The sequence below is a fragment of the Megalobrama amblycephala genome, linkage group LG17 (assembly GCF_018812025.1).
Source record: "Megalobrama amblycephala isolate DHTTF-2021 linkage group LG17, ASM1881202v1, whole genome shotgun sequence".
Lineage (NCBI taxonomy): Eukaryota > Metazoa > Chordata > Actinopteri > Cypriniformes > Xenocyprididae > Megalobrama > Megalobrama amblycephala.
The window spans coordinates 6,834,137-6,859,024 of record NC_063060.1 but is presented as its reverse complement, the minus strand read 5'-3'; the positions used below and the strand labels follow the sequence as shown (position 1 = coordinate 6,859,024).

Genomic DNA, 24,888 nt, shown 5'->3' with positions numbered 1-24,888 from the left:
TAGAGCTCTTTGAAGCTGCACTGAAACTGTAATTTTGACCTTCAGCCGTTTGGAGTCAGTTGAAGTCCACTATAAAGAGAATAATCTTGGAATGTTTTCATCAAAAACCTTAATTTCTTTTCGACTGAAGAAAGAAAGACATAAACATCTTGGATGACATGGGGGTGAGTAAATTATCAGGAAATTTTCATTTGAAAGTGAACTAATCCTTTAACTCAGGAGAAATCCAAAAACACAATGAAACACATGTAACAGAAACCTAGTGGTCTGACTGTAAAAAAATTGCAACATGTATGAAATAAGAAGTAATGTTTTGAGTATTTGTTTTCAACACCTAAGATTTAGTGTAGTCAGAACAACTGTAAGTCGGGGGAAAAATCGGGGCAAAAATCGTGTAGTGTATTCCAGCCTGCAAAGATTTAACAAATAAATCTATTTTTAAACAAAAATAAAATATGGCCAGACAAAACTAGATGATGTATCTTGGTTTAATATTCTATTGACTGTCAAAATACACATTGTTTCTCTATATAAACTTTGATGATTAATTCACCCCCTTTAATAATTTCCATATTCCAACATTCTTTCAGCACTAAAAAAACCTTTTCAGTTTTTTTAAATTAGCGAGATGGACATACCTTTATTATTCTTGCCAGGACCAAACCATAAAACCACAAATCACTCCCACAACACCAAACACAATAAACACATGTATGTAAGATGAACTGTAGGAGAGTGGGATGGTAGTCTATCACTTTCTGAAAAGTAAGAGATTTATTCATAGTTATTCAGTTTATTCATAGTAAACTTTACATTTAATTACAGTATCTAACGACATGACGCTTGCAGTTTGTAAACCAAAAGAAGTTAGCATTGTGAGAATAAAAATGAGTAGATGATGCTCACTGTCTTGAATAGGAGATATTTACCTTCACAGAGCTGTTTGATGTTTATTCTGTCTATTTTGCTGCTAACTGGGTTGCTATGGTTACAGATGATGGATTCCTCACTGCAGTTCAGGATGAGAGTGTAGATCTCATGTGATGTCACTTCCTCTGGAGAGCATCTGTTGTTCTGATAGCTGGAGTGAATCATGAGGTCATGAGCTCTGCATGTGAAGTTCACAGTACAGGAGTCACTGCTGGACCAGTTTGAGTTTACAGTCAGGACAGGAGCCTCCACAGCGTCTGAAACACACATTTACTACAAGATCAATCACATTCACAGTGATACTATACATTCAAATCTAAACACAACACGGTATTATAAATATAAAGTATTTTATATATAAGCAACTTCATGCATTAAAGACAATGTGCCACAAGATGATTTAAATGTGCATGTTGTATATAAAACTAAAAAAGTGAACAAATTACTCTTGTGATTTTTCTTTTATGCAGGAACAAATTAAAGCACACAATGAATAAAAGACTATAACAGATACTCTGTATGTAGCAACAATTTCCTCTGTTTCTCCACTTGTTCTTGCTGTATAGAGTCCACTGTCTGTCTTCTGCATGTTCTTCAGTGTGAGAGAGAAGGTTTCATCGTTGAAATACACTCTGTCCTTGAGGGAAGAGTAACGCTTTACTGTTTTAGATGCATGTATATATTTAACTATATTCTCTGATTTATCATTTCTCCAGAATAAATCATCAAACTCTGGTAGTTCTTGTGTCTGTATATCCAGTTGAACAGAATCTCCCGTCTGAACAAACACAGAGATCTCAGCACTGAACCCTGAGGAGAGAGAAACACACAGTTCAACAACTTTTGGATTTGGATCCATTTTACACCTTCATCTTAATCCATCATCAACTCACACTTACATTTGATTAAATAAACAAAGTTCATGAGGAAATAAATGTATTGTTTCCATTCAAAGTATTATTTCTTGTTACCTGTCATCATCAGACATGTCACTTTGACATTTACAGTTAATTAACTAAGTAGTTAATAGTTGTTGTAGTTATTGATATATATTAACACCAGTGTTGGGTGAGTTACTCCAAAAAAGTAATTAATTACTTGCTACTAATTACATCTTCAACAGTTTAATTACTGTACTAATTACACTCTCTAAAAAGTATTGCATTAATTATTACTAATTACTTTTTAAATCCCATATCAACCTTGACCGGTTGAACAATACAAGGATAGACATTAAACTGCTCCTTTAATTCTTTCAAATAAATAATATGAAATAGTATAAATTATTCTTGAACTGACCAAACTATTTAAAGGGAGAAAGTTACAATAAAAACTTACATTTTAACATTAGATGTAAAATTTTGATGTTAAGTCCACTACTGTTTTAAATAGAATTGTTCTATAGTTTATACAGTATTTAGTGCAATTACATCAGAAGTAATTATAATTCAATTACAGAAACTGATTAACACACACAAAAATGAAAACTTGACAGAAGTCAGTTAAAAAAAAAAAAAAAAATTCCACCATGCTGGAAATATGTAGAGGTATGTGGGATCTGTAGAGCAGGAGACAAGAATCCATGGATATAAAATAAAGAAATAAGCCCCAAGAAGCCGTGGTTTACAGTGAATTGAAAACAGCTAAGCAGCGTTGTTATGCACAATGCAGAGCAGAGTCCCTAAAACACCCTTAGCTGTTCTAATGGTTTTCATTAAAAACAATCCATTTTTTATTATTTTGTTGGTGTACGTTTGTAGAGTAATTTACAACGGCTTAGAACACGGCTCAACCAATCAGAATCAAGGACTAGAACTATCTGTTTCTATAATTTTGTAAGATTGTTCGTGTATCACTTTAGAGGCTCTGTAGCACCAGCAGTATCACTTTGTGCATTAATCCCTAAAAAAGTGTTAAAAGAGTCTTTAGACAATTGTACATTTGGTTTTCTTTCTCTAACAGAAATGATTCTCTAACACTATTCCACTCTTTCTCTCTAGTGCTTTAGTTTCTCATCAGGAGCAGAAACCGTTCATGAGAAGCAGAACTATAGCAGACTGAACATGAGGCTTGAAACACTTGCAACATTTGAAAACAAGACATTTCAGTTATTTAGACACATTTAATAATTGAGTGTATTACCTGTGTTACTGATGAGGAGAAGGATGAAGGATGTGAGCAGATGATCTACTGCCATTGTAACAAACGTCAAGATGGCTGAAGTTGTGTTCTTAAAACAGGAAGTTGAAAGAGTGAAATGACGCTTGTGTAACATATCTGTAAATCTCCACCACAAACAGCCCAGTTCATTTTTTGAACCTCTGCTAGAATGTAGCTATATAAAATACTCATTCTATGATATATGGTTTATAAAATATAATAAAAAAATGTATAGCTTTATGGGCTCTACAGCACCAGCAGGGTACATTGGGGCTAAAGGCACATTTGACTTTATTCTATTTTAAACCAGATGGCACAAAAATTCAGCTCAGCACTTTTCTTAACAACCACTTTTGATGATGAACGTGGAAATTTGGCTGATCCTGTGCTAATATGTAATGTTTTTTTTTTTGTTTTTTTTTAAATGCTGTAGATTTATCTAAATGTGTATTGATACAATTATTGACTATATTTTGAGACAAATGTCTTGTTTCTGTTTTTAAAGGTAATTAAATCAACAGTTTTTCAATAATGGAAGAATATGTAAAAGTATGGTATTTGGGGTAATTAAAGACACAGTATGTAGATTTTTCACCACTAGAGGTCACCTATTCTAAACAAAGGCATAGCTTGATGACACCAAGTTTGAGCGTGGATTCTTAAGAAATATCGTCTTCACCTCACAGCCTGTGGAAAAGATTCGGAATGGGACTCGGGCAGAAATCATGTTCTTGGATGAGATTATTAATGGTACTGTAGTATGAAGCAGAGCAGGACCGAGTGATGTTGGAGCTGAACGAGGCCGCTGGAGCGATTGCTAATGTGAGATGATCGCGACACACAGCTGGAGAACAGTGGAACTTTTATTATGCCACAGTCGCTGCTTGACATATATATAAAGTTTCAAAACAAGCAAGTGAGTCGCCTAGTAAATAATAGAGGAACAACGAAACAGTACAAGCAATAAACAAAGAGTGCTTTCAGAACTTTTTTCCGTTCAAGAGCTGTGAGTGACTTTTTTACTTTCTTAGATTTATGGTTGTTTGATTATTACTGATGACATACTGTAGCCTAGCAGGAGATCTAATAAGCTGCATCCAGACTAATACACAGATCTCTTTTGAAATATAAGAAGTTTCTGTCCTGTCTGTTTAATACTTTAAGACATAACTGACTGTGTTTATATTAATTTCACGTCATAAAAGCATTTTGAGAAGAAGTAGCCTACATTTAAGCACTTGCAGCACACAGCCACACGCGTCAGCACTCCTCACAAAGCGCACGTGAGAATTTGAAATCGAAAGCAGCCTTCTGTCAGTGGATTTAATATTTTTAATATATAAGCCCACGGCTTTCCAAACAACATTACTAAGGAAAACAGGCCTACTGGCGGGCGAGACCACAAACTGCATACGTAACATCAAGCAAAGAAAGCGTTTCTCACAGCTCTCTGATACCCTGTGCAATGAATCCCGCGAATATAATGTGCTTCAGCTTTTCCAAACTTTCCGAGTTTCACGCTCAACTTCAGTGGGAATTAATTGAAAACGCTCGCTCTGCTCTGTGCCAGTGGACGCGCACCAAGCACACACAGCGTCATCGTGCATCTGTGGTTAAAAACTAAGCTCAGAATTGTTGCATCTATGCATTGATTTTGTTTTTTCTCCCACCCCTATTATTATATATATATGCTTGTTTGTTGCTGTTGTGTTTTTGAGTTGGCGGTTTGTGCTCTATTAATTTGGACTGTTACAATGCTCTCTGTGTTTGATTACTAATGCCTGCGTAGTAAGGCGTTGGACACGGTAGCAGCAGAGATCGTATTATTAAAGGAAGATAAGAGGGTCTGTATCTCTTACCATTGGAGAAAGTGTAACGGCTAACTTAATCACATGCGGCACCTCTCAGCCTATCGTGTAATGCAGTGACATCAGTTGCAACATTCCCTAGTCTGCCTTCTCTTGAAAAAATACATTTTAATCAAGCTAAAATCTACATATTGTTCCAAAAGAAAGTATTGTTTAGTGTAAAACATGCTGAAGATTAGCACACAGGCTGTCGATTAATTAAATGATTAGTTTTTTCCCCACAAAAGGTGTTTAATCAGCATAGTGAAGCCTCTCATCCATTGACATCCATTCAAAAAACAGCCACTGGTCTCCTTCCCTGCGTTCCGCCGGGGGCAGGGCGTAAACGTTGCAGGCTTGCCTTCCAGTGGCTTTGGTAGCGGACAAAAAAGTTAAACGTTCAGCCTCGACCCTGTATCGTCATTAGTAGTGTTTAAAGTTGTAAAGAGTACAAAATTGAACAAAACAATATAAACGCAAAATTAAATTCTATATCATGGCACAACATAATACCGGTATAGCGGTCTACTTGGCGCTGAGCTATAGCGGCTGCCCACTTGATCGAGGGACGAGTGGGCAGAGAAAGATGTTTCCCCAATGCATCAGCTCTGATGCAATGTCTCGTTCCCTCCTGTCAGGACACATTGGTTATGTTGAGTAACATTTTATTTCTCTAATGTAACAAACTATTCTTTAACACTCTAGTGTTACAGAATAAACACTTTAGCTCTCTAGTGCTTTGAGGTTTTATCTGGAGCAGCTGTGCATGAAATGTAGAACTATGGCAGACTGAAAGCAACGGCATTTTACAAACGTCATAGATAAAGAAAATTACAAAATACAAACTTGGACATTTAAATTATTTGTTGCACATTATATACTGAGTTTATTACCTGTGGTAGAGATAAGGAGAAGGGTGAAGGATGAAAATAGATCTACTCTCATTGTAATAATCACAAGGTGGCTGATGTTTTGTTCTGAAGAGCAGAGAGAAAAAGTTGCGACACTCCCATGGATTCCCATAGGAACTGAGGGAAGAGGAAATTACACTGCTCGTGGGCATCCGCTAGTTCCAAACAATAGTTAGTGATTGTTCCATCATTGAAAGCCACCCATTCATCCCAAGTGCATTTTTAATTTTATTTTATTATTTCCAAAGAAATGTTCATATAGCATGACAGAAGTACAAGATGTTTCTTATAGGCCTACAATAATATGAGTGCTATAACAAACACCAAACATTAAGGACAACATTTATTACAAGAATATCAATGAGAAATTATTCGCATACAGTATTAAAGAGAGAAAACAAAACAATATACATGTGACAGTTGGCATTTACAGAAACAGACTGAAGACTGAAGGGCATGAAATCCAAAGGAAAAAACTTCAATAGGCCTAATCTTACTCACAAACCAGAAAAAAAGACAGGGGAAATGCATCTAAACATAACAGTGATCAGATAGAGAACGAAAGTCAAGGCACAACATAAATAGCAGACACAAACAAGGTAATTAATTACACACCTGATACAAGTAAAACTACTAACGGTTACCATAGAAACTAAGGAGTGGCGGGAAACTGAACAAAGAAACACATGAACTAATCAAATACAAATTGAAATTCCAAACACGAACTGAACATCCAAAACCAAACTGAAATGTGACAATATGTGCGTACTCAAAAAATTAAGAATTTTGTTTTTTTGTAAATCTCCATAGTTCTAAAAGCTTTATGGCTTGGAAGTCCTTGCAGAGTTTCAAAATAAATCTTCATGTCAGTCATGAAAAGGGTGATGTTGGGTTTCCTTTGAGATCATTTACATTTGTGTATGTAACTTACTGAAAATCATCAAACTCTGGTTAACTCTGAATATTTTAGGATTTAACATAAATATATGACTCATAATAAAAATAACATCTCTTTTCTCTGTTAATTTTAATTCCACTTAAATGGCCTCATAATGAAGGGTCAGAGAGTGGTAATCGCTGTGAGAATGCAGACAGAAATGTTAGTGCAGTTGCTTGAAGGACAAATGTCAATATCCAAGAGTAGGTCTCAAGCTGTCAGGTGGCTGGGCCTAAATAGACAAACTGTTAAATGGTTGCACAATGTGAGACCTGTTTGAGACATCGTCCCCAGCACACTGAACCAATGATACTATCCTCAGACTGCCCTGACAAAAATGTGGGACTGATCTGTTCTTCCAAAGGGGCAAAACCTACCTCATAGTCATTGGGGAGGTCACTGTGATTTTGCCAAGTAAGACGTGTTCCTGGATCAACATCTTTGATGATCCTGGAACAACATTCCAATCAACCAATCAGATTTGAGGGACAAGTTTACCATTTATGTCAAGTTTAGGCTTGCAACCAGGGCTAGTTGCTTCTGCATCGATGTTATTCACCTATCTTTCCCCTCTGATTTTAGGGATAAATTATGGGTAGGATTAGGTTTAGAGGTAGGAATAGAGTTAAGACGAAATTTTCAGACTGGAATGTTGTTCCAAGATCAACAAAATATGTTGATCCAGGAACATGTCTTACTTGGCAAAATCACAGTGACCCACTGAGTCTAGGGAACACAATAAAAGCACTGAAGGCCATCTGGAGTGCTGGAAACACTAATAAGTGAAAATGGCACACAATTAGCTGCAAATTTGATTTATGCAAAAGTATTAGCCTATAAAATTTACCTTGTACTACTTAACCAGGTTAGTCCCACTGAGATTTTAAAATCTCTTGTTCAGCGAAGCACTCGTTCATAACATCTGCAGTAACTGATTGAAGTTCATTCACAACAGTAAAGGCCCGTTCCCACCAAGAATAACTATAATGATAACTATAACGATAACTTTATTTGTGTAATGAGACAGGACTCAGTATCCATTCGCAAGCTTTATTAAAAGTAAGTGTGGTCGTACAGGCAGGGTCTAAACAGGGGCAAACAGGAACAGCAAGGGCTAGGCAGAATCGTGGTCAGGATACAGGCAATGGTCAGGACAGGCAGATATCATTCACAGGTCAGGAAACAATGCAAAGTCCAAAGGCTGGCAGCAGGGGATCGTAAATGATACACGGACAGGTTCGGAGACAGGCAGACAATAAACACAGGGGACCGCTCAGAGTTGAACACAGGGTGAATCAAGACTTCGCAACAGGGGATGTGTAAGTGAGTCCTTTATAGTCCATGTAATGCGTGACAGCTGGGTGTGATGATTAGTGTTAGTGATTGATGGAGTGAGTGCAGATGATAGGCAGGGAGGATTATGGGAAGTGTAGTCCGGAATGAATGGGAATGTGACAATTTGGGTCCAAACCATTGAATGTTTTTGCTGTTCTTGTTGCAATTACATGGCTTTAACCAGCAGATGTCCTTGAATGCTATGTTTTGAGTGAATATCTAGTGTAATCGATCTAATATAACCATGAATTTAGCTGACAAAGTCAATATAGTGGAATAAAAACAATGCCTAGTCTTTTTCACTGCAGCTTCAAAGGAATCAAGATAATGTTATCGAAACAAGCATTGAATACCTGAGGTAATTTTATTTACACTGTTTGCTAGCCTGGCATAATTATCTTATCATTAATACTTCTCACCATTTATTCAGAGGGTTCATTTTCTTAAAAGTATCTTTGTCAAAAAGGGGTTGGCTTTTTCTGGACCTTGGCAATTAATTTCTCTGTAATGTCGTCTGCCATTATAAATGCAGATTCTGATTGGTTGTCAGTGTTTTATCATTCAACAGCTGGAAAAAAATCATTCTGAAAGTGATCCCAACAATATTGTTCCTCTACATTGTTATAGCTGTGGTGTGGACAGTATTCTTTTATTTTTAGAATGATTTTTAGAACTATATCTTTATCGTTATCTATGTAGTTATTGTTCTTGGTGTGAACGGGCCTTAAGAGTATCTGTACACTTCCACAAGAGTCATGAAGTCAGAGAGTTAAATGAAGACTTTAAGCTCAGTTTGTGAGTCTAGTCAATCATCAATGTCTTTTTTTTTATCCAGTTGAGTCTGATCTTCAGCAGTCATGAGCAGATGAAGGTGTTTGGTGTCCTACTGTACAGTAGATGATGGTGGTCCAGGTATCTCCTGTCATCTTCTGTGTCAGAGTCTGAAGAGAAATAAATCAAACCATCACAGAATGTGAAACACAGTTCATATTCAGTATTAGATGACATGACTTTTATAATCTGTGACGTCTGCAGGAATAGAGATGAACAGACATTTGAATCTCACCTCAACATCATCGTAGTCTGAATCATCACTCTGTTTGACACCTGAGAGTCAGAATGGAGCTTTATTTCACAGATTACAGCTTGTGTGGAAACATGTTTCTTTGTGTTTGATTGCTGTCAGATGTTTGATTTCTCTCATGTATCATCAGACTGACTGTTTAAAATTGATCAGAGTTCTGGATTCACTAGACAGATTACTAATAATAAAAGGGCATGTCAGATATTGTTTTGTTACTCTCCTTAAAATGTCATATATAGTTAAACATATATTAAAGGTGCCCTAGAACCAGTTTTTACAAGATGTAATATAAGTCTAAGGTGTCCCCTGAATGTGTCTGTGAAGTTTCAGCTCAAAATACCCCATAGATTTTTTAAATTTTTTTAACTGCCTTTTTTGGGGCACCATTAACTATGCTTCCTGCCCCCCTGAGCTGTCGACTGTAATACAGTGCATTTACAAAGTTCACACAGCTAATATAACCCTCAAATGGATCTTTACAAGATGTTCGTCATGCATACTGCATGCATCGGATCATGTTAGTATAGTATTTATTTGGATGTTTACATTTGATTCTGAATGAGTTTGATAGTAGCCTATGCTGTGGCTAACGGAGCTAAAGCTAACATTACACACTGTTGGAGAGATTTATAAAGAATGAAGTTGTGTTTATGAATTGTACAGACTGCAAGTGTTTAAAAATGAAAATAGCGACGGCTCTTGTCTCCGTGAATACAGTAAGAAACGATGGTAACTTTAACCACATTTAACAGTACATTAGCAACATGCTAACGAAACATTTAGAAAGACAATTCACAAATATCACTAAAAATATCATGTTATCATGGATCATGTCAGTTATTATTGTTCCATCTGCCATTTTTCGCTATTGTCCTTGCTTGCTTACAGTCTGATGATTCAGCTGTGCACAGATCCAGACATTAATACTGCCTGCCCTTCTGTAATGCCTTGAACATGGGCTGGCATATGCAAATATTGGGGGCGTACATATTAATGATCCCGACTGTTACGTAACAGTTGGTGTTATGTTGAGATTCGCCTCTTCTTCGGAGGTCTTTTAAACAAATGAGATTTATATAAGAAGGAGGAAACAATGGAGTTTGAGACTCACTTTATGTCATTTCCATGTACTGAACTCTTGTTATTTAACTATGCCGAGGTAAATTCAATTTTTCATTCGATGGCACCTTTAAATAATTTTTTTTTTTTAATTATTTTAAAAAATTATTGTAAAGTGTATGAAATTTGAAATAATGAGTTAGGTATTTATTGCCATGGAGCAGTAAATATTTAGTGTAGTCAGATTTGAAAATAAATATTTTGAAACAAGATCATTTTGTGTATTTTAAGGGATTTGCAAGGAATCTTTTATGTTGTGAAACAGAAAAAACTACAGACACAATGACGATGCATCTTGGCTTAATATCTTACAGGCCAATAAATGTTCAGCAGTAATCTTTTGTTGTTTCCCTAAACCTTATTGCTTTTTTTCCCCTTTAATAATTTTCATATTCCAACATTCTTCAGCTACTAAAGAAACTATTTCAAGCATAAATATGAGATCAGTTTTTCAATATTTGTGAGATGGACATACCTTTATTCTTGCAGCAACAGTAAAGGACCAAACCAGAAAACACTATCACTCCCACAACACCAAACACAATAAACATAAACCCAAACATAAAATATAAACCATCAGGAGTTTCGATAGATATTCTTTCATTATCTGAAAAGTAAAAGAAGAAGAACCAATATAATCAGTTTATATAAGCAGTCTTGATTTGTGAGATAAAAATAAAAGCAGATATTAACCTTCACAGAGTTGTTTAATATTCATTCTTTTTTCTTTCCAGCTGACAGTGTTGCTATGGTTACAGATGATGGATTCCTCACTGCAGTACAGGATGAGAGTGTAGTTCTCATGTGATGTCACTTCCTCTGGAGAGCAGCTGCCATATTTAAAAGTAGAGCTGAGAGTGAATTCATGACTTCTACATGTAAAACTGATCAGACAGGAATCACTGGACCAGGTTGAGTTTACAGTCAGAACAGGAGCCTCTATAGCGTCTGAAACACACATTTACTCCAAGATCAGAATCACAATTTAACAGCCCAATGATTCTAAAAAGGTTTAAACATTCATTCATGCTGTATAAATATCACAGTGAGATTCAGTATACATTCAAATCTAAAGACAACATAAAGAATAAAACACAACCCAAAAATATTTCTTTAACCACATTTATCTGTATTCTTTATGTAAACCATCAGAGTAAAAATCAGCAGGACTGTTTTTGCTTTAATTGAAGTTTAAGTTTGTTTAAAAAACAAAAAAAGTTTCAATTAAAAAAGTGTGCACACTATGTGAAAGTGAGAAATTAAACAAATTACTCTTATGAACTGTCTTTTATGCTGGAGCACATTAAATCACACAATGAATCACACTCACCTATAACAGATACTCTGTATGTAACAATATTCTTCTCCGAATGTCCACTTGTTCTTGCTGTATAGAGTCCACTGTCTGTCTTCTGCATGTTCTTCAGTGTGAGAGAGAAGGTTTCATCATTGAAATCCACTCTGTCCTTGTAGGAAGGGTGAGGATTTACTTTAACTCCATGTATATAGATAACTATATTCTCAGATTTTCCATTTATCCAGAATAAAAGATTAAACTCTGGTAGTTCACATGTCTGTATATCCAGTTGAACAGAATCTCCCGTCTGAACAAACACAGAGATCTCAGCACTGAACCCTGAGAAGAGAGAAACACACAGTTTTGTTAAGCCTCTCAGAGTGAAGCTCTGTGTTTAAGTACCACATTTGATCAAAACTACTGATTCTATTCTGAAGTTGCAGATATTTTAGTCAAAGACACCTTGCATTATTCTTTACTCTCAGGTGGAAAAGTTAAATTACAGGTCAGATGTGTTTAATGAATGTTGACAAAGACATTATAGACTGCATGCATGCAAACCACAAAGCAACAATGATTTAAAAAAAAATCATATATGAAATGCATTTGGGATCTGTAGGGCAGGAGGCAGGGAATCAATCAATGGATATAAAACACTTGTTTCTATGATAAATGGTTTATAAAATTTAATCAAAATATCTCCAATAAATAAAAATCTCTAATGGTGTCTGTAAACAGAAATACATTGTTTTTCAGAGCAAATATGATTCCACATCCACTCTAGTGTCTCTAGTGTTAGTGATGTTAGAAATGATCCACTCTTTCTCTCTAGTGCTTTAGTTTGTCATCAGGAGCAGAAACCGTTCATGAGCAGCAGAACTATAGCAGACTGAACATGATGCTTTATACAAACATCATTATAGATGAAGCACTTGAAAACAAGACATTTCAGTTATTTATACACATTTAATAATTGACTACACTGTAAAAAATGACCGTGATTTTGACATTCCCACAATTCCCTGCGTGATACTTCACATTTGATATATTTTCGTTGAAATAACTCTGTTTCTTAGTTTTTCTAATTTTTTTCTAATCAGTTATGTACATTAGGGTTTTATGTTACATCTAATGTTGTTAAATTAATGTTTATTGCATTTTTAAAATTTCATGCATGTTACCATGATGGTGTTTAGTGTGTGTGTGAATGACACTGTGTGCACCTTCTATATATTAGTATTGTCCTCCTCAGCTTGTGGAAAAGCTGCTTGTGATGAACTTTGATTCATCATGTGACTCTCATCACCACTGTGTTTGGTGACTGTCAGTGTATTATAAAGGTACAAAACAGATATTAGTACTTCATTAGGTTAGTAAATTAACATTATATCAGTTAATGAAATATGTTATTTTACCGTAAATTTAACAGATTTAAAATGTAAAATTCACATGTAACTCCGTAAGTATGTTTACGGTTTGATGTCATTTTTACAGTATTGTTCTGGTAACCACAGCTGCCGGTATTTTTCCGTAGAAACAACGGGATTTTTTTTTACAGTGTACCTGTGTTACTGATGAGGAGGAGGATGAAGGATGTGAGCAGATGGTCTACTGCCATTGTAACAAACGTCAAGATGGCTGAAGTTGTGTTCTTAAAGGAGGAAGTTGAAAGAGTGAAATGACGCTCATGTAGCCTCTATATAACTCCACCAAGAACAGCTCAGTTCAGTTTTTGTCATGATCCTCTGCTAGCTGGGCAATTATTAGTTTAGTTAGATTAGTTACATTCTATACATATACATGCCATGGGCTCTCACGCCACACATCATGTTCTCATGCAGTGAAAAATACATCACAGAGCAAAAAGGACACTGACAACACACCGACAGACAAGAGCAGGTTCCTTTTGGTATGAAAGAAAGTCAGAGAGTTTGAAGAATGCAGTTAGCAGTGACGCATCAATGACTCAACAATGTTTCAATGATTGCTTGCTATCTGGGATCTCAGCACTGAACCCTGAGGAGAGAGAAACACACAATTCAGCAGCTTTTTTGGGATTTGAATCCATTTTACACCTCCATCATCAACTCACACTCCTGTATTTAGTTGGATAAATAAATCATAAGGTTTATAAGAAAATAAAAGTATTATTTTCTGTCGACTATCATCATCAGAAACTTAAGTGACTAGAAACTTAAAGTAATTATTCACATTATTTGTTGTTAATGTGTCAAGGCTGACAATTCCTGTCAATCTTTGACTGGCATAGTCAAAGACATGACATACATCATATAAAGTTGATCATACCAATGCTCACATAAAAGAAAACAGACTAGATATGGAAAAATATCAAGCGTAATGTGATTAGTACTGGTTATATAATAATAGTAATAAAGTAAAGATTTACAGTAGCACAGATATTGAATGCAGTGTAATCTATGTATGAACAATCACTGCACTGTTAGACATTTCTGTAATTTCTACAGTTATTTACCATATATCACCCAGTATTATACTGCTAATTCTCTTTACAGTAAATAACTGTGATTCCCTTTGCATTATGGGAATTTTCTGTGACGTCAAGCACCACATACAGTGATTTACTGTATTTTTAAAATTTGCAGTATACTACTGTATTTGCTGTAACGGATCCTCTGGCTCCATTCCGTCGTGTTTTTTATTTTCCTATTTTTGTACATTTGGTTTGACATGTTTCGCCTCACACCGTGTGTCTACAACGCTAACAGCCCGCGGCTGTCTATATTGGACACACCGGACCTTTACAAAATGCAAACCTTGTGTCAGAAATAGCGCTTGGACTCGGAGTACCGTAGGCCTACATATAACGGGGCATCATACTGTCTCTGTCTGGGATTTGTCGTGTCGCGACGGAGCATTCAGTGCAAACAGTGAATGTATTGGGTTCTGACTTTTGTTGGATCGTGTCGTTCGCGTCCGAGGTAGAGACGGAACCAGCGCGGCAGCGCCACAGTCTGCGGCCGGTGTACCGATGCACCCCATGAAGACTTCTCCCCGAGAGAGAGAGACCAGCAAGCAAGGTAAAAAAAAAAAAACTTTACCACGGTAAACTGCGTTAACGTTTCATTTGACAAAAGATTTTGTTAGATTATGGAATTTAATATTTACTGCAATTTATGTATGCGTGTTTTAAAGGTCTCAACTGCACCAAAGCGCCGGTGACTGCTAGCAAGATTTCTAAGGTAAGTTTAGCTGTAACGTTACTTGAAATCATATTGTTACTTAAATGTCCTAACAAAAGCAATGTTTTCTGCCTATGTTATTGTAATACTGGTTTAAAAGCGCGCCACAGCGAAATTTTGCGGGCCACAAAGTTAATTGTCATTGTCAGTAGTATACACAAATCCGCCGCGAACTCTATGGGCGCCGCCATCTTGCCTGCCGCCATTACTGCGTGCCTGCGAAGTGTGACGGTGTGACACTTGCCCCGGTGCCCTCTAATGACATTTCAATTAAAGCGCTTCCTGCTCATTAAAGAAAATGTCTGGTGAAAGGGAACATTGGGTAGATGATGTCAGGCAGTGGCCAAAACTTACCTATAAAGGTAATTTATTGACAACATAATGTAATAATGTAATGTAATGTAATTAAGAAGTGTATTAATTGATGACAACAATAAAACCGAACGCTGTCATTACTAGCTGTGTTGCTAATATGTTCACAAGCTTCACAAGTTTCAAATAATTATTAGGCCATCCTTAAAAATATTCTTGTTTGCCATAACCCGACCGACCCAATTAATTATTTTTTCCCCTTTTAGTCCGACCGACTTGCCGATTGTAATTGCGTTAAGACCCACGGGTATTTTTTTTACTCTTCAAACAGCTAATACAAATGCAATAAAATGTGAGACGCGCAATTGACGCTTTTCACACGCTCTCACACCACACATCCATTTTCTCACGCACAGAAAAATCGCGAAGTAAAGAGGACACAGAGACCGACAGATTAGACAGAGCAGGTTACTTATGATAGAAAAAAAATCTCAGCTCTCAGATTCTGTCAATTTTATTACGAAATTCAAACAATAAATACCGTTTTGGTGCTTGTAAATGTGACATGCTAGAAATACAGATTAAAAAATATTACAACATCAAACAACGTATAATGTTATGTTCTTGTAAACATGTTTTTCAAAATGGATTTATGTATTCACACTTACCTTCGTCTGAGGTAAATCTCTCAGAAATGACCGAACGCTGTCAGCTAGCAGCCCCTCACACAGAACCTGTTTTGGCTGATATGTGTACTGTATTACATCTTTATTATTTTTACTTATATCATTAAATAAAGTTGTTATTATAATAAAAAATGCATTATATTTAAATTGTTATTTTTAAATAATACTGCCAGCTGATAGGGCTCTCTGTATGTTTACAGCATTAAGTTAGGTGAGTTGTTTTTTTTTCTTGAGAAAAATTTATGCCTACCTTGTGTAGCCTAGCTAATATTTATCCAAATGAGTCAATATTAAATCAAATCACAATAATAACTAAATAATAATAATTGAATAAAAATAATAAAAAAGTGTAGCTTACCAGAAATTGTAGCCTACCATGTAAACATTGTAACATGTCACTAAACCTAATAAAATTCAGCTTAGTTACTAAAATGTTTTGACAATCACAATACACTTATTGTGATGCAATAAAAAAAAAAAAAAATTTACATTTTTTACGACCTACCGACCATTTTTTATTTTTTTGTCTGTTACGGCAAACCAAAATATTTTTAAGGATGGCCTTAGCCACGACCAGTTGTAGCAATAAAATACATGTTCTTACAGGTATTCAAGATTATTTTATTAATCATCTGGCATGCGATGAGCCACCTCGGTTATGTGTTTCATCCATAGACTGTAAAAAAAGATGGACGACGCAACGCCGCTTCCTTCCATTGTATTGAACTGAAGCCAAAATGGGCTGATGAATGGGCGCTGACACGTTACAATACGTCAAAAAAAAAAGTTTGGAGCCTGAGCATGCGCAGAAGGAATCGTCAGTGGAGCCGGAGGCGGAGTCGCGATATCAAACTTCCGCCCAGACGACTGCGTCATCATTCATGTATTTTAAATAGACTATAAAAATTATACACAATTTAAAAGTCTACCTATAAAATAATAGGCTATTCTGTTTCTAGAGCAATAATATTTTTGAAACAGCAAATTCAGTAGATAAAATCAATATAATATGCCACTAGAAACAACTCTAAATCGTCAGAAACGGTCCTGCCATTTTAAATCAAGTTCAACTAACGTTACAGGAGATCGATTGCTGTAATTAGAGTAGGCTATCATTAGTTTTGTCCTGCTAATTATTATTTTATACCCATAAAAATAATAAGTAACTGCCAGATAACGATCACCTGCTTTTTCCCGACATGGTTAACATTAGGTGCGTTATCTTAACTAATAACATTTATTAATTAGCTTATAACGCCCACATTTGATGTTACAGAAAAAAGTTCAGTGATCCGTCAGATCCTGTAGGTCGGTTAGTACAGTTTACTGCTGAACAACTCATTTTGTTGGTGTTAAATAACAAAGAAATCGAAAATTAACAGTTAGTTAATACATCTTCAATCTCCCCTCGAAGCTCTGACAGTCCTCACTCCTCAGACAAGCTGTCAATCAACTTCGAATCATGACGACACGCCCCGTTTTTATAGCATCAAATTGCTAGCTAAAATCTAAATCATCACAAAAACGAACAATTGAATATATATCAGTGTGATAACAACTACCTTAAATGACCAAAACCATCTTTCAGAAAGTTTTATTTGAAGCAGAATTTATTTTTAAGTTTTCACTGAAGTCTCATTCGACTGCATTGAGAGGGCGGGGTTTATGACCTGTACTGCATCCAGCCTCCAGGGGGCGATCAAAGAGCCCGTGGCTTCACTTTTCAGAACGTATGAGACACACCCGGTTTCATCCACTTTTGACGCACATCTTGGTCCTCCGCTCGACCAGGAACTCTGACTGCCCATGTTTACGGCCATACGGATTGCACAATGTGCAACAAAGGTTCGTAGATTACAGTTTTATTCCAGGCCTGTAGTTTTGTGCTGTTGTTAAACAACCAACCACACAACACGCTCTGCCCGGCATCACAGGACAGCATACGTACTAAAAAAACTATATAGCTAACATCTGCTACAGCCTACGGGACCAACACGCTACTTCTGCTACTTCCTTAGCAGCAAGGCACGCAGTAATGGCGGCGCTGCTTTACTTCCGTGTTTCGCCGGATTTGTCTATAGCTGAAGCACAGTTAAAGTCCCTGTAAAGTCATTTTAAAGTATGTGTTCTGAGTTTGTCACAGCGCAGAAAAAAATGTGTTATTAACCACCCAGCCAAATTTGAATGATTAAAAAAATCTGCAAGTAAATGAAATAAGTTATCAAAATTTCGAACAAATAGGCAGCGCTCTCTGCTCTCAAACGCTGGGGGCGTGTCCGCTGTCGGCGCTGAAACCACGCCCTCTCGCGAGAGCTGCCGTCTCAACTGACTGGAGTCTATAATGAGTCAAACATACTGATGCATATAAAAAGAATCATTTAGAGGGTTGCAAATTTTAGTAGAGTTACTGTGGACTACCTACTAATTATAACATAAGCAAACTCGGCAATTTACACTCATTGGGCACGTACTGCCGGACTGTTGTCGAGTCGACAAATGACGGCGCCGCGAGACGGGAGGATGAAGGCCGGGACGGGAGAGACTCTGTCCGGCCCCATATATCATCGGCTATCGGTGGGACGGTAGGAAGGCCGAGGTCTGTTCAGTCACATTCACCAAAAACAGCGGATTATCTGTGAATCCCAGCTGTCTGATGAAAGTTTGTAAAATTATCCGGTGTAGAACGATCACTTTAATCCTTCATATCATCGTTTTAGGAAATTTAAATAAGGAGACCGAGCATATTGTATATTATAACAACCATGTAATATGTATTTGCGTGACGACGGCATTACTAGCTAAATGTGCAAAGGGCTGTATAACTGTAATGACACTCGAGATTGAGCGAGTGAACCGCTGTAGAGGAGGCGCCACGCTCGGTACGTCATCGACAGTTATATAGTGTTAGGGGAGGGGCTATGTTCGGGGGTCCAAGTGCGTCATCAGACCCCCGTTTTAGCTCCGCCCAAAAAATCCTGAGCAGAGACTTGGTGAAAAACTGTTTAACGCTCTAACTTCACAATTAAGCGTTACACAGTTCACAGTTTTTGTAATGTGTTTCAGCAATACATTTGTAACATTTATAAAGTGTTTAGAAAGAATTCTCAGAATTGACTTTACAGGGACTTTAATGCAGTCACTAGCATTGTTGAATTAGCAATGTGTGAAGCAAGCAGTGAATCCACTGGTGCAGACTAGCTAACATTATAAATTTGCTAACTTTTGATCAAATTAGTGACTTTGCATCATGTCTAACATTTTATTTATTACATAGCAAATGAAGCAATCAGAAGATGGACCATTGTCTCACCAGATTACATTTATCCAGGTAAGCACTGCAGTAGAACTCTCACAAAATCATTCATACCAAATTTAGCATTCTAAACAACTTTAGTTTATACTTTTGAATTATTTTGATCTTTTATTAGGCCGAAGACTCTACCATTGCAGTCCCGACTGACCAGGAAGGTCCTAATATCAGCGCACAGGTGGGTTAAGTACTGTAGGGAGGAGAAAAATCATCACATAGTGATTTCTTGCATGCGTCTTACTGTTTATTTGTCTTAAACAGCTTCCCCTTCACTGCAGACAAGCTGAAATTGGCCAAATGTCGATTGCAGTCTCTCTCTCTATGGATCTCAGCATTTTTGGACAGAATTTAGGATATGTAAGTATTAAAATTTAATCTGGCATAATTTAATTTAATTTAATTTAATGCTATTGACAAAAATATGTTACCTATATATATATATATATATATATATGTATGTATATATGTATATATATGTATATTAACACACATACTTAAAGGGTTTGTTCACCCAAAAATGAAAATAATGTCATTTATTTCTCACCCTCATGTCGTTCCACACCTGTAAGACCTTCATTCATCTTCGGAACACAAATTAAGATATTTTTTGATGAAATCCAATGGCTTAGTGAGGCCTGCATAGCCAGCAATGACATTTCCTCTCTCAAGATCCATTAATGTACTAAAAACATATTTAAATCAGTTCATGTAAGTACAGTGGTTCAATATTAATATTATAAAGCGATGAGAATATTTTTTGTGCGGCAAAAAAACAAAATAACGACTTATTTAGTGATGGCCGATTTCAAAACACTGCTTCAGAAAGCTTCGGAGCATTATGAATCTTCTGTGTCAAATTATGATTCGGATCGCGTGTCAAACTGCTGAATTCACGTGACTTTGGCACTCCGAACCGCTGATTCGACACACTGATTCATAACGCTCCGAAGCTTCCTGAAGCAGTGTTTTGAAATCGGCCATCAATATATAAGTCGTTATTTTGTTTTTTTGGTGCACAAAAAATATTCTTGCCGCTTTATAATATTAATATTGAACCACTGTACTCACTCACATGAACTGATGTAGATGTGTTTTTAGTACATTAATGGATCTTGAGAGAGGAAATGTCATTGCTGGCTATGCAGGCCTCACTGAGCCATCGGATTTCAACTAAAATCTTAATTTTTGTTCTGAAAATGAATGAAGGTCTTACGGGTGTGGAACGGCATGAGGGTGAGTAATAAATGACATTATTTTCATTTTTGGGTGAACTAACCCTTTAAGTTATAGTAAAAAAAAAAAAAAAGTTTAAAAATGGAGGTTAAAAATTATTTGACACTAATATGGAATTCTCTCTCTCTCATTCTCATGTTTTTATATAGTGTTAGAGCCGGGATCTCCTCTGAAGGACTGAGTACATTTGTGTTCGTGGACACAATCTTTGGAGAAGTTCATTTATTTCCAAAGGTGGACAAAAACAGTGTGTTGTCTTTTTTTTTTTTTTTTTTTTTTAATGAATTTAGAGGAGAACATTGATAATAAGAAGAAATGTTTCTTGAACAGTCTTCTTTCAAAAACATTAAGACACTTAAGTGCTTTTGGCCACTAGTGTACATTAATCAAATTTTGGAAATAGTGAAATGATTTTGAAAGTGGGGTTATGTGTCATGTTTCCTAATGAGATTGAGAAAATAACTGTTTTGTCCTGTGTTGGACATTTCATTTTTGACTGCTTAAAAATGTATTTATATTTTGCAGTTTTATGAATGTAATTTTTGATATTTAATTATAATATTTTTTTGACAATAAGCTAAACAACCATTGACTTTACATCATTTTATGTCATTTTATATTTTTAACACATCCTTTCCAGCATTGGCAGACTGTTTATTTTGTGATATATATGCAATGTTTTAAATAAAAAATAAAATGATATTTTGGAATAATTTTGTGTGAATTGTATCTCAGTAGTACTTAATTAAATTAATTCTATAATTAATTCTATATAAAAATTATGAAATCTATATTTAGGACAAATAATTACAGTAGTGTACTGATTACCTGGGTTTTTTACAGTAATTGCACCGCATTACATAATTACAGTACCATGTAGTTACTGTAAAACTGAAATACGGTGATAGTACTGTAAATCTTACCCCTTGAAATGTCTAACAGTGTGTTAATGCACTGAACTGAGCCAGACTCTCTGATACAATTACAGATCTGAGTGCATACCATATACTTCTGTTATAGCTATTATAATTACTGAAAACTAAATATCTCTTTTAACTCTTTTTTCAAATAAGGACATTGCCAAATGTCTCCACTGGAAGGTTTTTGTACTATTTATCCAACATCTCTACACACACAAGCTGATAATGCCTGTTGCTGAAGCAGAACACAGAAGGAAGGACTCAGTCTCACCACAATAACACACGTGGTGTGTGTGGTTTGAAGTGTTGCAGTCAAACACCATTTGCAGTCATAAACAAAGACCTTATCTAGTTTTTTTTTGTCTCTATGGGGAATCAATGATAGAAATCTTTACAGCTTGAAAGTCCTTGTAGAGTTTCAAAATAAACCTTCATGTCAGTTTTGAAATGGGTGATATTGGGTTTCCTTTGAGACCATTTATATTTGTGTATGCAAAACTTACCAAGCAATATTATAAGATTTAAAATAAAAATATGACTCGTCTATATCTTTTTGCCATAATAAAAAATATAATCTCTTATCTCTATGTTAATTTCCAATTAACGTATCCATATTACAGAATACACAAGATTCAGAAATATTTATATATTTTTAGGAATTGGTTTGTTCAATAAATGATATGTATAATTTTGAAGTATATTTCATTAACTTTGTTGTTGACACAGTGTTTGTTATTATTAGTCAATTTCCAATTAATATACTCAAAATGGTTATTCTAATAGTATTTATTAAAGAACGTTGCACGACAATGAATCAAACATCTAAAAAAATGTATTACTGTATTTGCTATCTTTAATACCATCACAATTTAAAGGGTCATGAAACCCCCCCTGTTTTACCTTGGTCGTTCACACCTCAGAGATGCAAAAACTCTGTAAAAATGGGCGTGTAAAGCTCTGGAAAAGTGGGAGTGTAGAGGGGGGGGAAGAGTGGAGAGAACAACCAATGAAGCACAGACATAGAGCACACTCATTATACAGAATAATGAATATTAATATATGAACATGGAGAAAATGACAACAAACTCCCAAGCACAAGGGAGAAATGCGAAAGAGTATTTAATAGGGCTAATAATAGGCTACTTTGATTACGTTTACGAGCACTGCAGTCTCAAAATCAGTCTTTTGTCTATTAGAATAATCGTGTCGTCTCGTTCAGATACACCACTGTATCAGTGTCCAGTTTGCACATATAATTCATTTGATTATGAATGATTCATTTGATTACGAACATGCTGCCGTAGACCGTTTCGAGCGATTCTCGACATAATGAATTCAAATGAATTCTAGTTTTACAATCTAAAATCAGCCACATTGCAAAAAAAATTAAAAAAATAAAATAAAATAAAAATCACACTGCAATGAAGGGGTTAACCCCCCCCCCCCCCCCCCACACACACACACACACACACACACACACAAGCATGTTTGTTTTTGTGAATTGTGGGGACATTCCATAGTTGTAATGGTTTTTATACTGTACAAACCATATTTTCTATCCCCCTACACTACCCCTACCCCTAAACCTACCCATCACAGGAAACTGTGCACACTTTACTTTCTCACAAAAACTCATTCTGTATGATTTATAAGCCTTTTGAAAAGTGGGGACATGGGGAATGTCCTTATAAGTCACCCTCTCCTTGTAATACCTAAGTCATACCCATGTCATTATACACATTTGTGTCCTGATATGTCACAAAAACATGCACACACACAGTGTGCGCCCTGTATCTACATCTATATTTATTAAAGAGCCATACAGGCATCCAGGCCCGGTACTAGGCTTGCTTGACTGGGGGGGCAATCACAAATTTTGGTAGGGCAGCATTTTCTAGGCTAATATTCATAGCTAACTTTTTGTTTTTTTGATTCATCAAGAATCGTCTTGTGGCTAACAAATTATAGGCTACAGCCTAATTTGTACTGGCTATGTAGGCCATGTGAATTATTTATGGACATAATAAGGGGCGGAGCCAGACATTGTAAACATTCGGGGCTTAACCGAAATCTATATTTGTCCAATGACATTTTAATTTACTGACATGAAAGGAGCGTTTTTTGTAGTATTCTTGGTTAAAGTTCATAAAATGAGAAAGAAAAGAAATAAGAAATTTTTGTGTATTTTAAGGTTAAATGCATCAGTCTGGTGCACTTTGGAAGCTCAAAACTGAGAGCTTCAACCCATGTACAGAGTGCAAATGGAACAAAGAAACAGCATTGACTTGTACCTGGTCATGAAAGAGGGCTCAAACATCTTTTTATTTGTGATATAGAGTCTCAGTCTACATTGTATTTTCGGATGCACACTTCTCTTTAAAACACGCAGCACAGAAACCTCAAACCTGAAAGATTCAGGGCTTTTGGAAAAACATTTGGGGTTCCAGCCCCCTTAGCCCACCCCTAGCGCCGCCCCTGGATATAATGTTCAAATTATTCATTGTTAACGAAATTACTGAGGAAATGTTCGCTGACAGCTATCTCAGCATGCAGAAAATATGTTCGGCTGATGCAGATGTGATCCTCATTGTGATATTTTTTTTAGGCTACTTGCTTGAAGATTAGGTGTACACTTGTTTTCGACGTGTTTTCTGATTAATGTTCGTTACTTCCCAGTTCGCATGTTTTTGGATTTTAAGTCCATTTTTGTGAGATTAAATATCATTATAAGCATAATATTCACTTTTTTTTCTGTGATTAAAGTGGCCGATCCTTATTCAATAGATAAGACGTTTTTAATGTTTATGTAGGCTTATTCATTTTTATTGTTGGCTGCACATTTTTGGGGGGGCACAAGGAAATTCTAGCCCCCCCTAGCCCCCCCCTAGACCCGGCCCTGCAGGCATCTAGTGGTTAAACGTTGCATTACATGTGAATCTTTTTTTCCCGCCCACCAGATGTCTCTAATTTGCGTCTTTGCATTTGAATTTAAATGCCCTTTCTCTAGTTTAATCTTAAATACTGCACTAATTGTAATATAAACCATCAACTCGGACCCAGAACAACTCTGTCTTAGCTCATAGAGGGAATATCAGGAGTAATATGCCATGTTGACATGTTAGTATGTGGCAAAGATCAATGAAGACCTGTCCAGACTTCAGAAATCAGGTTTAACCCTGAATGAGGAGTGTTCTTTTGCACAGCCTGAGATTTTGCAGATTATAGTCTCACTGAGATTTTAAAATCTCTTGTTCAACAGAGACCTGGGGCCCGTTTCAGAAAAGAGTATGTCACTCTGAGTATGTTAACCCTGAAATGAAGAAAACTCTGGGTTTTCTGTTCCAGAATGGGAGGTATGTCAAACCCGAGAAAGCAGGGTAAGTCAAGCCCGTTTCTGATAGAGAGGTAACTTCTACTCAGAGTCAGTTACCATTGTAACTTACTCTGTGAACCTAACCTGGGGTGAGTTTCCCAAAAGCATCGTTGGTGAACCATGGTCGTAAGTCCCATTGAACTCTATTGGTAACGACGGAACTTGCGACCATAGTTCGCTTTGGGAAACGCACCCCTGGTCTGGAGCAGGTTT

At 36.2% G+C, this 24,888-nt stretch overlaps 1 protein-coding gene across 1 annotated transcript; it reads right to left on the bottom strand.

Moving 5' to 3' along the window:
* Positions 1-569: 569 nt before the first annotated feature.
* On the bottom strand, positions 570-13,238 carry LOC125250904 (SLAM family member 9-like). The gene is made up of 4 exons (XM_048163737.1): positions 13,184-13,238; positions 11,654-11,959; positions 930-1,187; positions 570-758 (listed from the first exon to the last, which is right to left on the bottom strand). The coding sequence occupies exons 1-4, from the start codon at positions 13,236-13,238 to the stop codon at positions 679-681; spliced, it is 699 nt and encodes a 232-aa protein (XP_048019694.1). The 3' UTR covers positions 570-678.
* Positions 13,239-24,888: the final 11,650 nt, after the last annotated feature.